Here is a 22,478-nt window from a genome sequence, read left to right on the forward strand (position 1 = left end):
TCGTCAATTATGAATTTTACTGACTAAGTGTGTTGGGCAGGATGGCTGAATGCGGTGCGCGATTGACAACAAACATATGTAGAGAACTGAACTCTCGCTCTTTATATAGCTGACGTGTCATGCGCATCCGTTCTGCGCATATTGTCATGGCGGCCTCCGTATGATATCCGGTCTGCGATGGAGATTAAAAAACAAACAATATTTGACAATAACACACCAAGGATTGCACCATCGCATCAAACGATGTGTCGTCAATTATGAATTTTACTGACTGTGTTGGGCAGGATGGCTGAATGCGATGCGCGATTGACAACAAACAAGAAGAAAGGTGATTTCAAGTTTTATTTCGAGGGAGATTTTCTTCAAAAATTGTTGTACCCATGCATAATGCGCACCCCAGATTTTAGGACAATAAATTTGTTAAATTTTGCGCATTATGCATGGAAAATCACGGTACTGTAATTTGAATTTCAAGTGACGTCAGTGGCGCGGCGCGGCGGTTGTTTACATAAAGGACAAAGATTCGATCACGGGATGACGAAGGGCTCCACGTACTATCAGCATCATTAGCGGCTTTGTTTGCAAGTGACACGGAGAACGAAGAGTTTGAAGGATTTAATGATTTGGAGTGACACAGAAGGTTTGAAAAACTATTATGGCTTTTACACACGCCCGGTCCTACTCTACGGAGCTCTCTTTCACCTCCGTGGATTGAAGTTGGGGGCCGGCGCTCGGCCGGGTGGCTGTCCAGGGACGGTGGATGGGGCTCGGACATGGCTTTTACGCACGCCCGGTCCTATTCTATGGAGCGCTCTTCCACCTCCGTGGCTGGAAGTGCCACCTCCGGGGATGGAAGTCCACGCCGCCACACACCTGAAAGTCGACGCCGGTGCTTGGGGCCGTGTGGTGGTGAACTCTTTATGTAATAGTTATTTGATATATTTTATTTCGTATAGCAACTTGTATGTTTTTATCGTTACAGTTCAGTACTTGTTGGCTCGTTGAACTCTTGTTTTGTTAAATAAAGAGACGTTTACCAAACCCACGTCTTTCCTTGTACTTTGTTCACGCTATAATATAGTTATATACTAGATCTTTGGAATAACGACGAGGCTAACGTCAGGGCGCACGCGCGGCGTTGTTGACAAAAGACGAGGAATTTGATCGATGGATTTAATGATTTTGAGTGACACAGATTGTTTGATAATATTGTTGTTTATATGATAGTTATTCGATATATATTTTATATATTGTTATATGGCTCTGTGGAATATTTAGAATATTTAGACGTCAGCAGCGCATACGCGGCATCGTTTCCATAAAGGACGATCGATGAATTTAATGAATTGGAGTGACACAGATGGTTTTATAAATGTGTTATTTATGTAATAGTTCATTGAATAACACTGAATGTTACGTCAGGCCCGTTATCAGCTCTTCGTTTGTGTTTGTCACGTTAGCATACCTATCGTTTAGCCTGTTGTTGCTCGTTCATGTCTGTTCTTGGTGTTGGATTTTGTCGAATACATTTCCCCCAAAATGCGACTTGTACTCCGGAGCGACTTACGTATATATGTTTTTTTTCCACGTTATTGTGCATTTTATGGCTAATGCGACCTATATTCCGGAGCGACTTTTAGTCTGAAAAATACAGTGGTTTTTTTCTTCTTTATTATGCATTTTATGGCTGGTGCGACTTGTACTCCGGAGCGATTTATGGTCCGGAAAATACGGTATTTTTAAATGACTCACCGCTAAAATTACAGTACTCAATTTGCGTCCTTGACCTGATTGAAGATTAATTCTGTGCCCCTTGCGTCTGAATTTAAAGTAGCTTTAGTCGTCATTGACTGGCTATGACATGTCCGTAGTGAATTGTCATTTTTAGTCAGTGTCAAGTACCTTAAAAGCCTAAGCCAAATGAAAGACATGGGTGGACTGGCAATGAGTCATCATTTACTTATTTGAGGCAGGTTGACCAAACAAATCAAACAATTATTGCCAATGCCAAATTAAAACTGCTCTTCACCCTCCTGACGCATGACTGCACTGCAACCTACAGCGACAACCGTATCGTGAAGTTTGCTGACGACACGACTCTGGTGGGTCTCATCACCAAGGGAGACGAGACTCAATACAGGCTGGAGGTTGACCTTCTGACCACGTGGTGCAGGGACAACAACCTCCTGCTGAACGTCGACAAGACCAAGGAGATTGTTGTGGACTTCCGGAAGGGTCACACCCAACACCTGCCGCTGACCATCGACGGTGCTGTGGTGGAGCGAGTGAGCAGCGCCAAGTTCCTGGGGGTGCACATCAGTGAGGATCTCTCCTGGTCCACCAACACCGCATCACTGGCAAAGAAAGCCCAGCGCCGCCTGTACTTCCTGCGGAAACTTAGGCGAGCGAGCGCTCCTCCGGCCGTCATGACTGCATTTTACCGCGGCACCATTGAGAGCGTCCTCTCCAGCTGTATTGCTGTTTGGGGTGGCGGCTGCACTGACTACAACTTGAAGGCCCTGCAGCGCATAGTGAACACTGCTGGTAAGATTGCTGGTGCTTCGCTCCCCTCCTTGAAGGACATTTACACCTCCCATCTCACCCGCAAGGCGACCACGATTGTGAGTGATGCGAGTCACCCCGCTCACTCTTTGTTCGAGCTTCTGCCCTCTGGGAAGAGGTACAGAAGCCTGCGCTCCCGCACCTCCAGACTCTCAAACAGCTTCATACTCCAGGCTGTTAGGATCCTGAACTCGCTCCCCCGTTCTGCGTAGCGTCCTGTACTTTTACTGTCTGGACTGTCTGACTGCACACTGGCTCTTATTATTTATTATTTGTTATTACTCTTATTTATTGTTTGTGCCTTTTTGTTTATGATGTTTTTTACTTTTGCGCTATGTTTGCTGGCTCCGTTATTTATTGTGTTATCTGTTTATTTATTATTTATTCATCACTCTTCCTATTGATTGTTAGAATTTTTGCCTTCTTGTTTTTATATTGTGTCGCGTACATGTATGTCTATCGTGTTATGTGTCTCGTCACCGTGGGATAGAGAAAAACGTAATTTCGGTCTCTTTGTGTGTTGTGACATGTGGAGAGATTGACAATAAAGCTGACTTTGACTTTGACTTAAAAGATTTTAATGTTTGTCAAGGGGGATAGATTATTTTCTTTCATTGTGAGAAACAGCATTTTGTAATCGTGACGTTTATATGGTCAGGGCCAACAGCTGTCACTTTTATTGTAGTAGACTCCAGGTAAAGTAAAAAGCAAACTATTGTGTTTAATTTAAAAAAATGACATACCTTCTTAGTAAGAAGTTCCTACACAAAATACTCCTTGGCTCCACAGCTTAGAAAGCACATAATAGAACGTGCGTGCGTGCTTGTGTGTGCATGTATATATAATTTTTGTAGTACAGTGATCCCTCGCCATTTCACGCTTCATCCTTCGCGAATGTGCTACTTTGCGGCTTCATAAGTGATAGGTAAACCGTCTTTAAATACACGCTGATAGCGCGGCAAGTGCCTCTGAGCAATGTGCTTCACTGCAGACGTGACTGAGTTCAAGTGCAGGAGGCGGCATGTGGTCATGCGCGAGGGAAAAAGCACCAACTAGTGCAGGAGTCGCGACATGTGACAATATCACATGTTTTTTCTTTTATTTACTGTAAAGGTACAATACATGCACGGAACAATGTGGGAATGGTTATTAAGGGAAAGGTAAAGGTTAATGTAGCGTCAAAGTACTGGGGAGGGTTTAAAAAACTTTAATATTGTGTATTGGATCCCAACTCTCTTCACTGGCTCCCCATTAAGGAGCGTATCATCTTCAAGACACTCCTCACCTCCAAAGCCCTTCACCACCTGGCTCCCACTTACCTATCCAACCTCCTCGTCTCCTACTGCCCCAACCGTCCCCTCCGATCCTCCAATACTTCACGTCTGACAGTCCCAAAATCTAAACTCAAATCCTCCGGTGACAGAGCCTTCTCGTGCACATCTGGAACTCTCTCCCTCAGTCTGTCTGTGACTCACCCACACTCCCCATATTTAAGTCCCGTCTAAAAACTTACCTCTTCTCTCAAGCCTATGACCTCCCCTACCCATAACTGGTTTCCTCTTTTAAATTTTATCCCATTGTCTCTTCCCCGTCCCCCTCCCCTCATGTATGTCTTTGCCTTGTTCCCTGTCAGCGTCTTTGGGTTTTTGAAAAGCGCTATACAAATTTAATGAATTATTATTATTAACACAACAGGAGATTCATGTGCAACCATGACTCACTTTTGTTTTCTTCTATGCATGATGTCCCCCAGGTTAGTGTAGTGTGGCAATTCTCTTGACGGACACTTTGCATTGCTTTGCAAGATAAACTATACTTCTAATTAACTTACAATACACCTATGCCCTCTTGCGGGCAAGAAGAAACACCCTGTTGGAAATTTCAACACATCCATCCATTTTCTGTACCACTTGTCCCCACGAGGGTCGCGGACGTGCTGGTGCCTATCCCACCAGTCATTGGGCAGGAGGCAGGGGACACCCTGAACTGGTTGCCAGTCAATCATAGGGCACACAGAGCTGAACAACCACCCACACTCACACCTACAGGCAATTTCTCAATCGGCCTGCCATGCATGTTTTTGGGATGTGGACGAAAACTGGAGTGCTTGGAGAAAACCCAATCAGGCATGGAGAGAACATGCGGAGGTGGAATTGAACCCGCACCCTGAGTTGTGAGACGGACGTGCTAAACCAGTGCACCATTGTGCTGAAATTTCAACACAGTGGTGTTTAAATTTCAAAATGATGTATATACCGTATTCTCCACACTATTAGGCGCACTTGAAAACTTAAAATGTACTCAAAAACCCACAGTGCGCCTTATAATGCAGAGCGCCTTATATATGGATCCATTGATGAATTTGTTGATCCATACTGGTTGTACACAGCGCTCTGCCAAAATGTTTCAATACGTTTTAGTACGACTAGTAAATTACAATGTCGCATCGCTTCCCAGCATTACGGCAACCGTGGTCAGGGGGCGTCACTGAATAGCTGTTGCACCCGCGAGGCTATTTCATTTCAAAATAGGCTGTTCCGTTCCTGTTTTCGAGTGCGTTTACGGATCAATATCCAACGAAATCATAAATAAGCAGCACCAATGCGTATTACAGGTAATATTTTATTTCACAACACTTTGCCTTGTTCCTTTGGTCTCTGCTGTTCATCCTAAAACACAAAGGCGCTCTTTAAGCAATGCGACAGTGAGCGCCCGACCAAATTAAGCTCCCTGCGCAGTGCGCACTGAGGTCTACTTAAATTTTAGAAAGTACATCAGGACTTTAAAAATATCTTCTAAATTTCAGCGACGGCTCTGTCACAATAATGCGCGGTCGGCGGCGCGCTACGGTTGAGCGTTCTCTCTCGCACTCTCTCTCTCGCTCTCTCTCGCTCTCGCACACACGCGCACACACGCACACCGGGTATCATACGGAGGCCGCCATTACAGATGCGCAGAACGGATGCGCAAGACACGTCAGCTCTATAAAGAGCGAGAGTTGAGTTCTCCACCTATTAGTTTCAATTCAGTTTAATTAGCAGTCTCAATCAGCAAATAACAAAATGCGTATTACAGGTAATATTTTATTTCACAACACTTTGCCTTGTTCCTTTCGTCTCTGCTGTTCACTTCAAACACGCTCCATAGGACCGCAATGCTCTTGTATCAGACGCTCGCTCGATCACCTGCTAGTTTGCTGTCTGTCACAATGTACCCTACACAAATCCGAAACATTTGTTGCGGCTCCGACTCACGACGAGGGGCAAGTTTTGGTTTCCAAGGGTGTTTTTATTCCTCTTCAACGTCTCTCCCATACAGAGCCGCCTCTTTCCCGTGCGCGGACGGAGCGCGGTGGTGCGTTTAGGGGCAGTCGGACAAATCAACGCCAACAAAAAAAATGACATCCAGCCTAGTTAAGACCATACCAAAGACTATAAAAATGGGACCCATTGCCTCCCTGCGTGTGTGACGATCTTTGGGACTTAAAAAAAAAAAAAAAAAAATAATCATAAAAATTGGGTGCGTATTATACATGGGTACAAGCTTTTTTCCAGCATCAGCATGCCATTTTTAGGGTGCGTACTATACATGGGGGCGCACTATACATGGAAAAAAACGGTATTTCAGTTGAGTGATGATTTATTTATGTTTTTGTGTTCTCAAGGAATTGTGATGAGTTGTATGTAGAGATCATGAAAAGAGATGGGGAATCCCAAGGGAATTTGAGCATTTATGGTGAAGTGGCTGCTATGCGTAGTATATGGCACATCCATGAAAATGAAATCAATGTTTATTTCAAGAGACCTAGGGATTGAGCTCAAATATCCATCTCTAAGCTCCGCCTCTGCATGTACTGGTAATACAAAGTCTTGATTACATTAGTGCATCCCAAAGAGATACGTGGGTGAGCAATAACTCACTGACATGAGCAAAGATAGCCTGGTCAACCTCCACAAACTGGTGTTGTCGGCATATTTTGTGACGTGTGACCCTAACCTGTGACATGTATGCCAGTGGTTGGAAAATTACGTGTCATGCCTCATCTCCAGTTTTGGTTATGTGTCTGTGCTCACCCCTCCCTTCCTGTGTGCCCTTGATTAATGTAACCACACGCACCTGCCTCTCGTTACCTGTGATGTATTTAAGTTCTGTTTGCGGGTCACTCCCCGTCGGAGCATGTGGACAATGCATGTCTCACGGTCATGGTTTGTTTGGTTCCTGTCAGTCTTGTTAGTTTGTTGTTTAGTCACGTCAGTTTGCCGAGTCTTTTGAATTTGCTGCAATAAACCCTGGTCCAAACTGCACTTGGTCGCCCTGCTCCATTTCTCTACTCCGCACCATGAGATTACGGAAGAGAAAGGAAGGGTCTGATATGTACTGTAGGTGTCTCTTCAAACGTTTTGCTGCTGGGAAGGATAAAATAAAGCCCCGGTTTGAATGTTTATTTCATGTGTGTTTAAATCACTGGAGTGACAGTTCGGAGTTGAGAACACTGATGTGAAAAGAAAACAGTTCTGTCGAATGAGGGTATTTTATTAAACCGTCATTCTTGATCCTTGACGTATTCTTGATCCTTGATCTATATTGCCTTCTGTATGTTACAGCCATTGTATCTGGACACCTAGGAACAGGAAAATCTAACAGTGATTCTTTGATATGTCATTTGCATGTGTTTTAGAAAAAATCTGTGAATTTTAAATAAAACAAAAACAATGGTTTGTGAAACTTTCTTAGATATTTAAAAAAAAAAAAAATTCCACAGTTAAGATCAGCGGCACAATCAGACCGACACATCATGAAATCTCAAGATTCTCCGATTAGCCATGCATGTGTGATTAGCAAGTGGCTGACGAGGCCTTGCACTGACCTGTGGTTTGGCGATCCTATTTACTATGCACTCCATAATTACTATTGGACAATATCCCTCGGCACAGCTGAACGTCTCTCACGGCACCTGGTGTGCTGCGGCACAGTGATTGGCAAAGACTGCAATAGAGCATCCCTTCACAACACAGACCTTGAAAATTTTGGGTTTTGGAAATAGTTTCACAAATCTTATTGTCATGTTGTATGAAGTATGCTATACATATAATTAGCTCAATTATTTCATAGGAAACTCTTTCTCTCACAATTACAGAAATTGATATATTAACTAAAATGCTCCAATGTTAGAAATACATTCTGTAGCTATAATAAAATTTCTCCTGAAGGAAGGTTTTTATTAGAATTTAGAATCAAATAACATAATTTGACGTCAAACATGGTTATGCCCGTATAAATTCTGTATTTCAAATAAAATAAGAGCGCTTCAATTTAAAGTTGTATTAAGTTAATTTTGTTCTCACTTTTCAATTACTTCACTGGTTCTTTTATCTCAAACAAAGTATTTTAGGTTGCATTACCCGACAGGTTTCGGCTTGTGACACTGATGAAGGCGGAAGTACAAGCCGAAACATGTCAGGTAATGCAACCTAAAATACTTTGTTCGAGATAAAAGAACCAGTGAAGTAATTCAATTTAAAGTACTATGCACTGGTTAGCACGTCTGGCTCACAGTGCAGAGGTTCTGGGTTTGATTCTGGCTCCGCCCTCCCTGTGTGGAGTTTGCATGTTCTCTCTGTGGCTGCATGGCTTTCCTCCGGGGATTCCGGTATCCTCCAACATTCCAAATGGTAGGCCAGTTGTCAACTCCAAATCGTCTGTGAGTGTGAATGGTTGTTCGTTAATGTGTGCCCTGCGATTGGCTGGTGATCGTTCAGGGTGTACCCTGCCTACTGCCCAAAGTCAGCTGGGAGAAGCTCCAGCACGTCCGTGACCCTCGTGAGGACAAGCGGTTCAGAAAATGGATGGATTGATATTTATCCTTGCAATTATGTACTCTCCAAGTTCACTGGCATGGAAGACAATTTGTCTTATAATACACCTTCTCTGGGAGGGATTGGGAGATGGTTCTACATTTCTTTTGAACTTGCTCTGTGTCATTGAAAGTTTGAAGAGATTTTGAGAAATCTAGATGTGCTAAAATTGGTCATTCCATTGCAATTCATTCAAAATATATAATAATTTTTTTTGTACATCGCCAGAACTTTGTAAACAATCTAATGTAACTTTTACTTGCACACTTGCACAAAATAATGTTTAATTTGAGGTAAATTTTGGATTCTATGCGTCACTGTATGTTACCTTAAATGGCGACCTTGCAGCAGTGAGAAGACCCTAAGCTATTTTTTCGGTACAGAGAAGCTCTAGTTTCAGTAATGTGTAGGTACTTAGAATATGGAAGGGCCATTCGTCCGTGACCAGGAAGACCTTTGTCCATGCCCTTTTAAGGACATCGGAAGTAACCAGTAGAGTGAGACTCGGACCGCAGCTGTTGTCTTACGAGGTACAAATGATGGGGGAGAACAGATAGAGAGAAGCGCGCAGGGCGCAAAGGCGCAAAGGACAAGAGCGGGCGCGCAAGGCGCAGGGGCGCAAGGGGCAAGAGCAAGAAGCCCGAGGGCCTTTTTAGGGCGAACATCTGTGCTGTCGAGAGCTGAAACATCTTTGCTCTTGGGGCCACTCTAACTTTTGGAGAGACATCACTTTGACATCGGTTGAATAAATCTTTTCCCAATCAGCCGTGTGTCACCGAAGTGCTTCCTTACCCGGACCAGCCATCGTCCACCGAGTGTTTTTTTGGAGACCAGCGAAAAAACAAAGACCATTCACCACAAATTCCCTTCCAAGTTCTCAGGTATTTCTAGTTGAGTTTGATATTTATGTAAATTCTTTGAAATTAATGAGAAAAAACAAGGACATTTGTACAAGTACATTGCGGTTTCCAAGTGAATTGTCTTTAGTTGATCTCGAACGAAAGTTTACTATACCTTTTGTTTTTGTAATTGTGTTTGTATGTTTGTGTGAGTGTGCGTTGCTTAATGTGCCCTATTTTTTGTTTGTTCATTTAAGTGTGTCGCCACAGCAGATTCATCGTTTCCATTTCACTCTGTCCTCTATATCAGTGGTCCCCAACCACTGGGCCGCGGACCGGTACCGGTCCGTGGGTCACTTGGTACCGGGCCGCCAAGCCGCACAGAAAAACAATTTTTTTATCGACGATCAATTAATTCAGGTCAAGACACTCGTCCCGGTCACGTGACATGTTTCCCCAGTCGAGCCCGCAAAGCTAATATGTGGCGACAGGCTAACTAACCAGGCAATGGTTAGTTCACACATGCTTCAACACATGGAGACCAAGCATCCTGCAATAAAAGACAAACCTTAATCACTTCGGGTGTTATTGTCTCCGATTACGCCTGGATGGGACCGGCTTGTTTCTGAGAAACAAACTCAGTGCTCCCACTAATTCAACGTAATGGTGAGTTTTATGGTGAGAATGGGGAGAACATGCAAACTCCACACAGGGAGGGCCGGAGGTGGAATCGAACCCGCACCCTCCTAACTGTGAGGCGGACGTGCTACCCAGTGTTCCACCGAGCCGCCCTATAAATTTATTATTTATTTATTTATTTATTTATTTATTTATTTATTTATTTATTTATTTATTTATTTATTTATTTATTTATTTATTTATTTATTTATTTATTTATATAAATGTATTATTTATTTATATAAATGCCGGTCCGCAAAAATATTTCTGACATGTAACCGGTCCGTGGCGCAAAAAAGGTTGGGAACCACTGCTCTAAAGGTCTGTACAGATTAATAATTTGTATTACAAAATTAGGCATTTCATATGTTGGGGAAACACAAATGTGCAATTCTTTCCTCTGCACTTTTTAGCCAGGTGACAAAAGTCAGAAAATCCGGAAATTTTGTTCTTTCGTCTCTTAATTTCAAACTGGTCAGGAGGTGATGCACCATAAGACAAATGTTCCAAGAATTAAGCGGTTCGGAAGCTGAATGAATGAATGAATAATTATAATGTACCGTACCCCCGGACCAGCAGATGGGAGTAATGCATTTTTAAGGAGGCTGCCAACTGTCAGTTAAATTAGAGTAAGAATCAGCCGAAGAAGATAGCCGTCTATTCATTGTAACGATTACCAGCACCTACGCGTATAGCATTTAGTAAAGTTTATGCTGAGAAGTACAAAATGAGGACCGTTCTGATGGTGGCAGAAAAGCCTTCCCTGGCTCAGTCAATTGCCAGAATTCTCTCTAAAGGTCTGTATAGATTAATAATTTGTGTTATAAAGTTAGGCATTTCATATTTTGGGTGAACACAAATGTGCGATTCTTTTCTATGCGGTTTCTAGCCAGGTGACAAAAGTCAGAAAATCCGGAAATTTTGTTTTTTCGTCTCTTAATTTCAAACTGAAAACGTTTTGGCAGCTTTTATTCTTTGTAACAGAGACGTTATAAATATGATTTAAATTAGGGGGTTTGTTGTTTGTGGTGCAATTGCTTGAGGGAGAGAAGGGAGTAACAGACACACAAAGCCGTCTTCCCTTTTCACTCACTCAAGCCAGACGCTCCTGATTTCCAAGTGAGCCCTTATTTTAGTTATTGCGGTAAAAGAGAGCGAAGGAAAAGCAGAGCAGTGCAATACCATATAAATACATAAGGAGTCGCTGATGGTGTAGGGGTGCACTTGCTTGCTTTGTTTGCGGACACCGTGAGTTCGCGTCCCACGTATGATTGTGTGAACGTGTGTGTGAGTGACTGTGTGAGTGAGAAGAATAAATAAATAAATATACAGGACTGTCTCAGAAAATTAGGATATTGTGATAAAGTTATTTATTTTTTGGAATGCAATTAAAAAAACCCAAAATGTCATACATTCTGGATTCATTACAAATCAACTAAAATTTTGCAATCCTTTTATTATTTTAATATTGCTGATTATGGCTTACAGCTTAAGAAAACAAATATCCTATCTCAAAATATTAGAATTACAATATTTCCTCAGACCAAGTAAAAAAAAAAAGATATTTATCAGCAAAACAAAATCAAACATTTGAAAATGTCCATTGATGCACTCAGTACTTGGTTGGGAATCTTTTTGCACGGATTTCTGCATCAATGCGGCGGGGCATGTAGGCAATCAGCCTGTGGCATTGCTGAGGTGTTATGGATGCCCAGGATGCTTGAATCGCGGCCTTTAGCTCATTTGCATTGTTGGGTCTGGTGTCTTTCAGCTTCTCCTTAACAATACCCCACAAATTTTCTTTGGGGTTCAGGTCAGGGAAATTGGCAGGCCAATCGAGGACAATAATGCCATGGTCAGTACACCATTTACTGGTGGTTTTGGCACTGCGGGCAGGTGCCAGATCATGCTGGAAAATTAAATCATCTCCATAGAGCTTTTCAGCAGACGGAAGCATGTAGTGCTCTAAAATCTGCATTTACTCTGGACTTAATGAAACACAGTGGACCAACACCAGCAGCTGACATGGCTCCCCAAACCATCGCTGACTGTGGGAACTTCACACTGGATTTCAAGCAACTTGGATTTTGCTCCTCTCCAGCCTTTTCTTCAGACTCTGGCACCTTGACTTCCAAATGAAATACAAAACTCGCTTTCATCTGAAAAGAGGACTTTGGACCACTCTGCAACTGTCCAGTGCTTCTTTTCCATAGCCCAAGTCAAACGCTTCTTCCGTTGTCTTGAGTTCAGAAGTGGCTTGACCATGGGAATACGGTTATTGTAGCCCATTTTAGGGACGCGTCTGTGAACAATGGCTTTTGATACCTGGACTCCAGCTTCAGTCCACTGTCTTTGAAGCTCCCCCAAATTCTGGAAGCGACTCTTCTTCACAATGCTGTTAAGGGTGCGGTCATCTCTCTTGGTTGTGCAGCGTTTCCTGCCACATTTCCCCCTTCCAACAGACTTTTTGTGGATGTGCTTTGAAACTGCACTATGTGAACAGCTTGCTCTTTGACAAATTTTTTTTTTGTGTCTTACTCTCCTGATGGAGGGTGTCAATGATGGTCTTCTGGACAGCAGTCAGATCAGCAGTCAGATCAGCAGTCTTCTCCATACTTGTGATTTAGTTTACTGAACCAAGCTGGTTTTCAATTCTCAGGAAGCCCTTGCAGGTGTTTCGAGTTAATTAGACGATTCAAGTGATTAGTTGAATACCCTACTAGTATGATATTCATACTAGTAGTACTAGTAATATCATTCATGATATTCTAATATTTTGAGATAGGATATTTGAGTTTTCCTAAGGTGTATGCCATAATCAGCAATATTAAAATAAAAGGCTTGCAATATTTTGGTTGATTACCATAATTTTCGGACTATAAATCGCGTTTTTCTTTCATAGTTTGGGTGGGGGGGGGCGACTTCTACTCAGGAGCGACTTATATGTTTTTTTTCACAAATTTTTACTTGATCATTAACACATCACTTACTTACAAGTATAGTTGACCACTTCACGTTATTTTTAGTATAGTTGATCACTTCACATGCTTTGATATCTTTATCTTGAACATATTCAAAACGTGAAAAATAGAGAGAGAAAAAAAAAAAACACTTTAAAGCGCCATATCCTCTGGACATGTCATCTGTCACCAGGATGACATAAAGGACGAGAAATTTGATCGATGGATTTAATGATTTGGAGTGACACAAATGGTTTGATAATATTGTTGTTTATGTGATAGTTACTTAAAATATAGTTTATATATCGTTGTATGGGCCTGTGGAATAATTTGAACTGCGGCGCGGCACACGGCATTGTTGACAAAGGACGATCGATAAAAGACGAGAAATTTGACCGATGGATTTAATGATTTCGAGTGACACAAATGGTTTGATAATATTGTTGTTTATGTGATAGTTATTTAAAATATAGTTTATATATCGTTGTATGGGCCTGTGGAATAATTTGAACTGCGGTGCGGCACACGGCATTGTTGAAAAAGGACGATCGATGGATTTAATGAATTGGAGTGACACAGATGGTTTTATAAACGTGTTATTTATGTAATAGTTTTTTTTAAATAACTGAATGTTACGTCAGGCCCGTTCTCAGCTCCTCGTTTGTGTTTGTCACGTTAGCATAACGTATCGTTTAGCCTGTTGTTGCTCGTTCATGTCTGTTCTTGGTGTTGGATTTTGTCGAATAAATTGCCTCCCAAAATGCGACTTATACTCCGGAGTGACTTGTATATGATTTTCTTTCCACTTTTTTGGGCATTTTATGACTGGTGCGACTTATACTTTAGAGCGACCTATAGTCCGAAAATTACGGTAGTAATGAATCCAGAATGTATGACATTTTAGTTTTTTTAATTGCATTACAGAAAATAAAGGACTTCATCACAATATTCTAATTTTCTGAGACAGTCCTGTGTACGTACGTGTGTGTGTGTGTGCGTGTGTGTGTGTGTGTGTGTGTATGCGTACGTACACACATACGGTTTTCAAAATCAAATACGTGTAGTTTCAAATATGTTGCATTTTATGTCATTTTTCCATATGAAAAATATGTTACATACACATTCAAAACAACCTCAACAGTGCATTTTAAATTAATTGGTTATCATGACCTGGATGCTATTGAACTAAAACACTAATATTTACAGAAACAAATTCATGAAAAATATGAGAAGCATTGGAATGAAATGAGAAGATGTATCAGTCCATATAGGTCCCAGTCTATATAGGATTATCCTGCACTGTCCAATTTATTGTTCTTGCTTGTCTTTAGGAAGAATGACACACCTGAGACAAAATCAAACTTACACAGAATGATGGTCTGAGTCTGAATCCAATTCTTGTTCAAAGGCACACAAAGAATGGGGCCAATTCGTCTTCCATAATCATTCCTTTGCGTCTGTCCTGTCCTTGGCGGCCCTTGTGGTTGTTCTCGTTCTTCTCCCTGCTCCTTGGTTTGTTTTCTCCAGTTCCTGCAGATAGGATACTCACACCTGTTCCCCATTGGTTCTTCCCAACGTCAGCTCTTTTTATCATTTTGTACCATTTCTGGCCGACTATTGTTTTGTTACTAATGTCCTTGCTATACGTATCATCCCTCATACCCAAGCTCATTGTCTCACATTCTGCGCAAACATTCATTTTCTCTGTCCAACTTCAAAATGCCGCACATCATTCCTTGTTAATTGTACAAAAACCTCTAGCAGTACAAACAAACATCAAGCAGGTCAAGAAAGCATCAGGCAGTAACTATAATTATAAAACATTATTTGGAGCCATTGAGCCATATGTATCGTCGATGAATGTTTAGAAGTTATTCAAATACATTCCCAAAAGATGTCTAATGAGAGAAGTTGTACAGGTAAAGTGATTTCAATATTAGAATATATACTGGTGCATTTTAATCAATGACTGTAAATGTATGCTTGTGCCCTTTAATAAAATATGATCATATTGATAGTTGTATTAGGTTCATCTTGTTTTTCCTTTTCAATTACTTCACTGGTTCTTCTATAGCAAACAATTTGTTTTAGGTTTATTTACCTGACATGTTTCGGTGCGTTCTTCCGCCTTCATCAGAGTGTCACTGATGTGGTTGTGACGCGTCTTTATCAGCTGATGGATGAAGGCGTGGCTCACATGTCAGGTAAATAAACCTAAAACAAATTGTTTGATATAGAAGAACCAGTGAAGTAATTGAAAAGGAAAAAGAAGATGAACCTAATACAACTATTACGAAGAAGTTATGGAGAGTACTGCGTCAAAGAATTTCGCCTCCTCGAAAAGCTGCTGAAAAAACGAGCTCGCTACAGGAGGTTCAATCTACGCTGCCGGGATGAAGAAGAAACGCCGGCCAGCCTGACAATCAAGAACCCAATTCCGACCAGGAATGCGGAAAGGATTATAAGGAGAGTGCGGATGGCTCTGGCCAAAGAAAGGATACGCTGCACAAACAACAAGCTCAACAATATCAACAATGAACTACAGCGACGGACGGAACAGTTCAAACACCGGTATGCCCTGGACAACGACACGGAAACAACACTACACGAACATTTAGATAATCTACACCAGGGGTCACCAAACTACGGCCCGCGGGCCAGATACGGCCCACGGGACCGTTTAATCCGGCCCGCCAACCCTGAACAAATTGTATTATTAAACTTTTTTTTTTTTTTGGTCATTTTGCCTGCAATGACTGCGTTTCCCCGGTAGATAGGGAAGCGCTCGCCTGCGCATTTACTACCGGAAGCCGTGTCAGAAAGCTCGATGCACACCCACAAGTGCGTGTACGTACTCAGTAGTACGGACATGGCGCACTGGCGCTCTATTCGTATCAGTCCCGAATTTAGAGCGTGGGCTGTGATGACAGCATTTTTGTAATTCGCGCGCTGAGCTTTCAGATGCAGTTTTGCGCTAAAGCCACCCACAAACCTTCCCCTGGAATCCTCCAATTAAAATGAGTCGCCCAAGGAAAAGCAAGGTGGACACAGTGCCGAGCGTTTAAAAGAGTGGCCAATTTGGCTCGACGTATGCGACGTGATGTTCAGCCACATGAACGTCAACATCAACCCGTCACAGGTCGAGGTAAACGTACCAACACCTCGGATCTCCCCTAAGAATTGCCACAACAAATTTTACTCCAGACTATGACGCACTAGCAAACTTTAACAAAAAAGACAGCGGTGTCTACAAGCCTACTGGAACCTACAAAAGGATTATAAGGAAGGAACACAAGAACTTTAAGAGACTGCTCATATGTGTCAGAGATACTGCTCTGACAACTGAGCTGAACTTTTATCTGTGCATGGCACAACAGAAAGTTAATGTCCCATGTTTTTTTCTCTATGAAGAACCCAGAGAGAGTTATTTAGTTATTTATTTCCTGTTTTTTCTGTGAAGAACTCAGAGGGTTATTTAGTTATTATTTATTTAATTAATAGTATTATTTGTTTCCTGACTTTTTTTCTGTAAAGAACCTGGAAAGGGTTATTAAATAACCGTTATTTGGTTATGTGTGGCTTTCTGGAAAACAATAAAAAATTTAAGCTCCCCTACGATCGTCACACTTTTTCTGTTACAAACTGACCCATCAGAGAAGGGAAAAGTTATGTGGCCCTCACAGGAAAAAGTTTGGGGACCCCTGATCTACACGAACAGAAATTCGCCGCCACAAAAACACGACACATCGGGAAATTGGACAGACTCATTGCACAAAAGAAGGCACAACCGGACCACACACACATCAACGAAAAATGGATTCACAACATGTCACGCCATAAACTCACCCAGGCAGAACGCAGCATATTAGCAAAAGGACTCAACTACGCGATCACACCTAAAAACATACCCCACGACGATTTCATTTTAGCCACGGAGTTAGCATACGAAAATATACATAACCCAGGACAAAAAGCAGCACTACGCAATGAAGTTGGAGGTACCGTAATTTTCGGACTAAAAGTCGCACTAGACTAGAGTATAAATCGCACCAGCCATAAAATGCCCAAAAAAGCGAAAAAAAAAACATATATAAGTTGCTCCGGAGTATAAGTCGCATTTTGGGGGGCAATTTATTCGACAAAATCCAACACCAAGAACAGTCATGAACGAGCAACAACAGGCTAAACGATAGCTCTGCTAACATGACATAAACACAAACTAAGTTTGTCAGCGGCGCGCACGCATTGGTGACAAAGGACGATTGATGGATTTAATGAATTAGAAGGAAGCAGATGGTTTTATTAACGTGTCATTTATGTAATAGTTGTTTGAATAACTCTGAATTTTACGTCAGGGCCGTTCTCAGCTCTTAATTTGTGTTTATGTCACGTTAGCATACATATCGTTTAGCCTGTTGTTACTCACGTGTTGTTGCGACGCTGCGACAGCAGCGCGGCGGTTGTTTACATAAAGGACAAAGATTGACTCGACGAGCTGCTGCTGACGCGACGTTGCGCTGCTGTCGTCACTTGAAATTCAATTTGTCGTGGTTTCACTTGTTTGGTTTTTTTTGAAAGTTTTTGGAAAAAAAAACACCCCCCCACCCAAACTATGAAAAAAAACGCGACTTATAGTCCGAAAATTACGGTATATTAAAAACGGCTAAATCACCACCCAGTAATATTACAAAACAGGAAGCAAACTCAATGATCACACTAGCAAAAAATAGACATTACAATCCTCTCGGCGGACAAAGGCAGAACAACACAGTGATTGTGGACACGGACACTTATGAAGAATCAATGCAACAATTACTACAGGACGACACCTACGAAGTAATAAAAAAAAGACCCAGCAGAAGACAAGAAAAATAAACTCAAAGCATTACTCAAACCACTATTCATAGAAAGTAAAATAGACAAACAGGCATACAATCACCTAATACCCACGGCAAACATCATCCCCAGAATCTATGGCACCCCAAAAATTCATAAACCAGGTACACCTCTCCGCCCCATTGTAGACAGCATAGGGTCAGTCACATACAACCTTTCAAAAGCACTCGCAGAAATAATAAAACCACTACTAGGACGCACGGATCAAAACTCAAAACAACTTGCCACGGAACTCACACACATAAAAGTACAGAAAGATGAAATGTTCATATCACACGACGTCATTTCACTCTTCACAAAAAAGCCCACACAGCCCACCATACGCACAGTACATGACAGACTATCAGCAGACAGGACACTCAAGAAACGCACAAATGTAACAGCACAAGACATCACCCAACTACTTCATTTCATCGGCACCTCCACATACTTTCAATACAGAAACACAATATACAGGCAAAAAGAGGGATTCCCCATGAGAGACCCTCTTTCTGCCATCATGTGCAATTTTTTTATGGAGGATTTAGAACAGAAGGCACTCTTAACAGCCCCGGATACATACAAACCCATACTATGGAAACGTTACGTCGACGACATTCTGGAAAAAACAAAAACAGGACATACACAAACCCTCACAGACCATCTCAACACCATAGACACCACCGGCAACATCAAATTCACTCATGAAGAAGAAACAGATCGATCCATAGCCTTTTTAGACAGCAACATACACCACACAGACAACGGTGACACAAAAACAAAAGTACACAGAAAACCCGCACACACCAACCAATACCTTCTCTGGAGATCAGAGCATCCCACTATACACAAACTGTCAGTAGTCAGAACACTATACGAACGCACAACAATAATCACGGATCCGGAGGACATAACACAGGAAGAAAAATACATACAACACACACTCAAAAAATGTCAGTATCCACAATTGGCAATAACCAAAGGTGCAGAACAGGTAAAAAACAAAAAATACAAAACACAGGAGCAAAGAAAGAAACAAACACGGAAACAAGAACCCAGCGGAATGGTGACGTTACCGTATGTGAGAGGAATTACGGAACGCATCAAAAGAGCCATGAAAAAATACAACATAAGCACGCCTATCAAACCACATACAACACTCCGTTAGATACTGGTCCACCCAAAAGACAGAGTCAATCCGGAAAAAAAATGCAATTCCATATACAAGATTCCATGCAAATCATGCAATAAATCACATATTGGGGAGACAGGGAGGAACTTCATCACAAGAAAAACGGAACACAAGAAGGAATGTGAGAAGGAGACAGCAACAAGACAAACAAGAGCAATAAAACTACAAGCAGAACAGGAACACTACAAGTCAGCCATCACCGGCCACTGTAAAAAAGAAAACCACATCATGGAATGGAAAAAGGCCAGAGTCATCCGCACTGAAGAAAACAAACATCAGCGTTGGATCAGGGAGGCCATTGAGATACGCAAGCGGGGCCCGAGGACCATCAACAGGGACGAGGGAGCCTACATGCTCTCTATAACCTGGAACAGCATTTTGGAGAGGTGAACTGACAGCAGAGGGCGTGACTCACCTGTCAAATCTGACAGGTGAGCCACGCCTTCATCCATCAGCTGATAAAGACGCGTCACAACCACATCAGTGACACTCTGATGAAGGCGGAAGAACCCGCCGAAACATGTCAGGTAAATAAACCTAAAACAAATTGTTTCATATAGAAGAACTAGTGAAGTAAATGATCATATTGATTTTCCAGCTAACTGGGAATCTGAAATTTAGTCATATGCAAAAGTTTGGGCACCCCTGACCACTTTCATGATTTTCTTTTATAAATCATTGGCTGTTCGGATCAGCAATTTTTGTTAAATATATCATATCAGACAAACACAGGGATATTTGAGAAGTGAAATGAAGTTTACAGGATTTACAGAATGTGTGCCATTACTTGAACAAAAGTAAGTAGGTGCATACATTTATATATATATATTGCATAAATATATATTGCATACATTTACATATATATACAAATGTATACACCTGCCTACTTTTGCATATGACTATGAGAGAGAGAGTGAGAGAGAGATTTTGTGACCACTTGGATTTTTACTTTAATTATCCGAGGGGTACCAATAATTTTATCCATGTGTGTAATAGGCACCAAGTGTACACAGATGTTTGCTATTTGCAGGTTTCCCACTGTGTGTATGTATGCATCTCTCTCCTCTCTCTCTCTTAAGCTCTCACCCTCTGTGTCTCACTCTCACTCACTCACTCACTCACTCACTCACTCACTCACTCACTCACTCACTCACTCACTCACTCACTCACTCACTCACTCACTCACTCACTCACTCACTCACTCACTCACTCACTTTCTTTTTCTGACCAACTTGGTGAAATACTGCACTGATTGTTAAAACATTTTTCAAAATGATGGTTCATTACCCACCATTGATTGGAGGATTAAAAAAAAATCATCTCTATATATTAAACGCTTGACAGCACAGCACGTTCGCCATGAGACATTACGTAATCAGATTGCAATGAAAAAAGAGATTCATTTGAGTGAGGCTTTTATTTCTTTGACACCAGGTAGGATAGCCTAAATGTGAGAAAATAACTAAGGATATACAATAATTTATATTTTCAGTGTCTATTGAAACTTTTAAATGAATATAAATTCACTGTAATTAAATTACAACCCTTACATGAATCCTCTCAGACACATGCATCACAATCAGCAATGCCATCAGATGACAATGCTATCACATGCCCTGCTTAGCTTTGCCTGGCGATAGCACATATACATGCTATGGTGATTAGTTCAAACTCTAAGGAGTAACTTGCCGTTGGTAAACAGCTGGGGTTCCTCTTGAGGACGGGCATCCACAGGGCTATTGGTATGGTCTCAAGACCAAAAGCATTGTCCAGCCCTCTGCAGGAGTGGCTTGTGTGGCAACTGGCTTCATGGATCACTTGAGGTACCCGGTTCACATCAATATTTTTACTATGTATAGGGATCAGAGTAAAACCAGAAATACTTAATGAGTACACATTTTAATCAGGGATGTCTTTGTGCCTTTAATGGCTTTCAATGTATTTTTGATGCTGATTTAAAGATGTTTACTTTTTCCTAGCACATCAGATTTTTGAAATATTCTTATTTTTGTTTAGGACCTGTAAGCGCTTGTGCAATACGGATTTTACCATGCGTTATAATTTACTGTATAGTAATTACATTTCAGGTAAAAAACATTTTGATGTTTCTAACCCTTAATAAATATTACCAAATACAGCATTATATATTATTGACCCTGAACCTGGATGGATTATTGTTATGATGATGATGATTGACGACGACGACAATGAAAGCCTGATGTGCTAGAGAAATAATGAGAGCATATTCGGAATCAACACATACACTTTTTATCTAGAAAACTTTACTTGTATCTCTGATTAAAAAAAAAAAAAAATGTTGACAAGTGTTAAAAATCAGCCTAATCTTTCAGGCTGAGACAAGTACTCACACATAATTCCAGGGGGCAATACTGCGCTCATTGATGTCGCTGGGCATATTGACCAACTGGCTGCTGTAATCATGCAAGCTGTATGTACAGATTGATTCATCAATACATTGGCTCTGTGGTGGCATAGCCAGGCACCAGTGGACAGCCAGCAGATACAGCAAAAATACACGCAGCAGCTGCACACAGAAAAAGAATGGAGCTAAATTTTGTGGTTATTCCTTTGTAATATATACTTTGTGCAGTGATTATTGTATTAGTTCCCTTCAACCCTGCACACAATAAGGAGTAAAGATGATGGATTTCTGAACAATAGTAATGTAAATCTCACATACCTGAATCCTTTCCATTAGTGATTATCAGGGGTAAAACAGGACACTCTAATCCTAGATTAAGCCTTGTTGATGAAGCTGTTTTTTCTCTTTGTCTTGGTTTCTTTGTCCCTCACCACATCCTTTTGCTGGAGTTTTGAGAACTGTTCTTGATGTAACCCCTTTTATATGTATGTGTACATGTGTGCAAGTCGCATTAATTTTAAAAACGTTTTGGTGATTTGTCATCAGCAAGTCTGAAATGTTGGTGAGGGCACACGTTGGCCACTCTAGTTCACATTCACGTCCCTTGTCAATTAATATTCAACCTTGAGGGAATAATTGTATTCACAGAGGATGTAAGAATGTAGCAAATGAAAGAGCCCTCTTCACTACCCCCTCACAATCCTGGAAATGAACATAGAGTATCTAGTCAATAACTCTAAATCAGCCTTGGGTCATTCTAATGAAGGGTAATGTCTGTGTGCAAAAAGTAGTTTCCTTGCCCACCGAGACTAGTGCCTTCAAGCTTATGTCCTCTACCATCTGCTGGAACACTTCATCCAGTTTGGGGGTAACTCCTGGATGCCAAGTGACACTACTGTTTCCTTTACCCTCCACACTTTCTCCAGTTCTTCAAACCTTTACATTTCTCCAGATTTTAGTGTCCTTTTTTTTTTTGGGATGTTGCTGTCATTCTGTATTGTTAAATCTAACATGACTGCTGTCCTCTCATGTTTATTATCCACCTCTATATCAGGCTGGTTGACTATCACCAGTTTGTCAGTTTGGAGCTGTAAGTCTCACAGGATCTTGGCCTGGTTGTTCTCAACTACTTTT

The 22,478-nt window shown here is 41.4% G+C and overlaps 1 protein-coding gene across 4 annotated transcripts in view; it reads left to right on the forward strand.

The window, feature by feature from the left end:
• The first annotated feature begins 8,034 nt into the window (after window positions 1–8,034).
• top3b (DNA topoisomerase III beta) overlaps window positions 8,035–22,478 on the forward strand; it is a 136,938-nt gene continuing 122,494 nt past the window's right edge. For 2 of the 4 annotated variants that reach the window (XM_061277746.1, XM_061277750.1), the window contains exon 1: window positions 8,035–8,234. In XM_061277746.1, coding sequence (XP_061133730.1) covers window positions 8,090–8,234 — 145 coding nt within the window. In that variant the 5' untranslated portion in view covers window positions 8,035–8,089. Of the gene's footprint in view, window positions 8,235–10,570; window positions 10,732–22,478 lie in introns of those variants that run through there. The other 2 variants (XM_061277748.1, XM_061277747.1) reach the window with 2 other exon arrangements.

This window comes from Syngnathus typhle, linkage group LG5 (assembly GCF_033458585.1).
Source record: "Syngnathus typhle isolate RoL2023-S1 ecotype Sweden linkage group LG5, RoL_Styp_1.0, whole genome shotgun sequence".
NCBI classification, from domain to species: Eukaryota; Metazoa; Chordata; class Actinopteri; order Syngnathiformes; family Syngnathidae; genus Syngnathus; species Syngnathus typhle.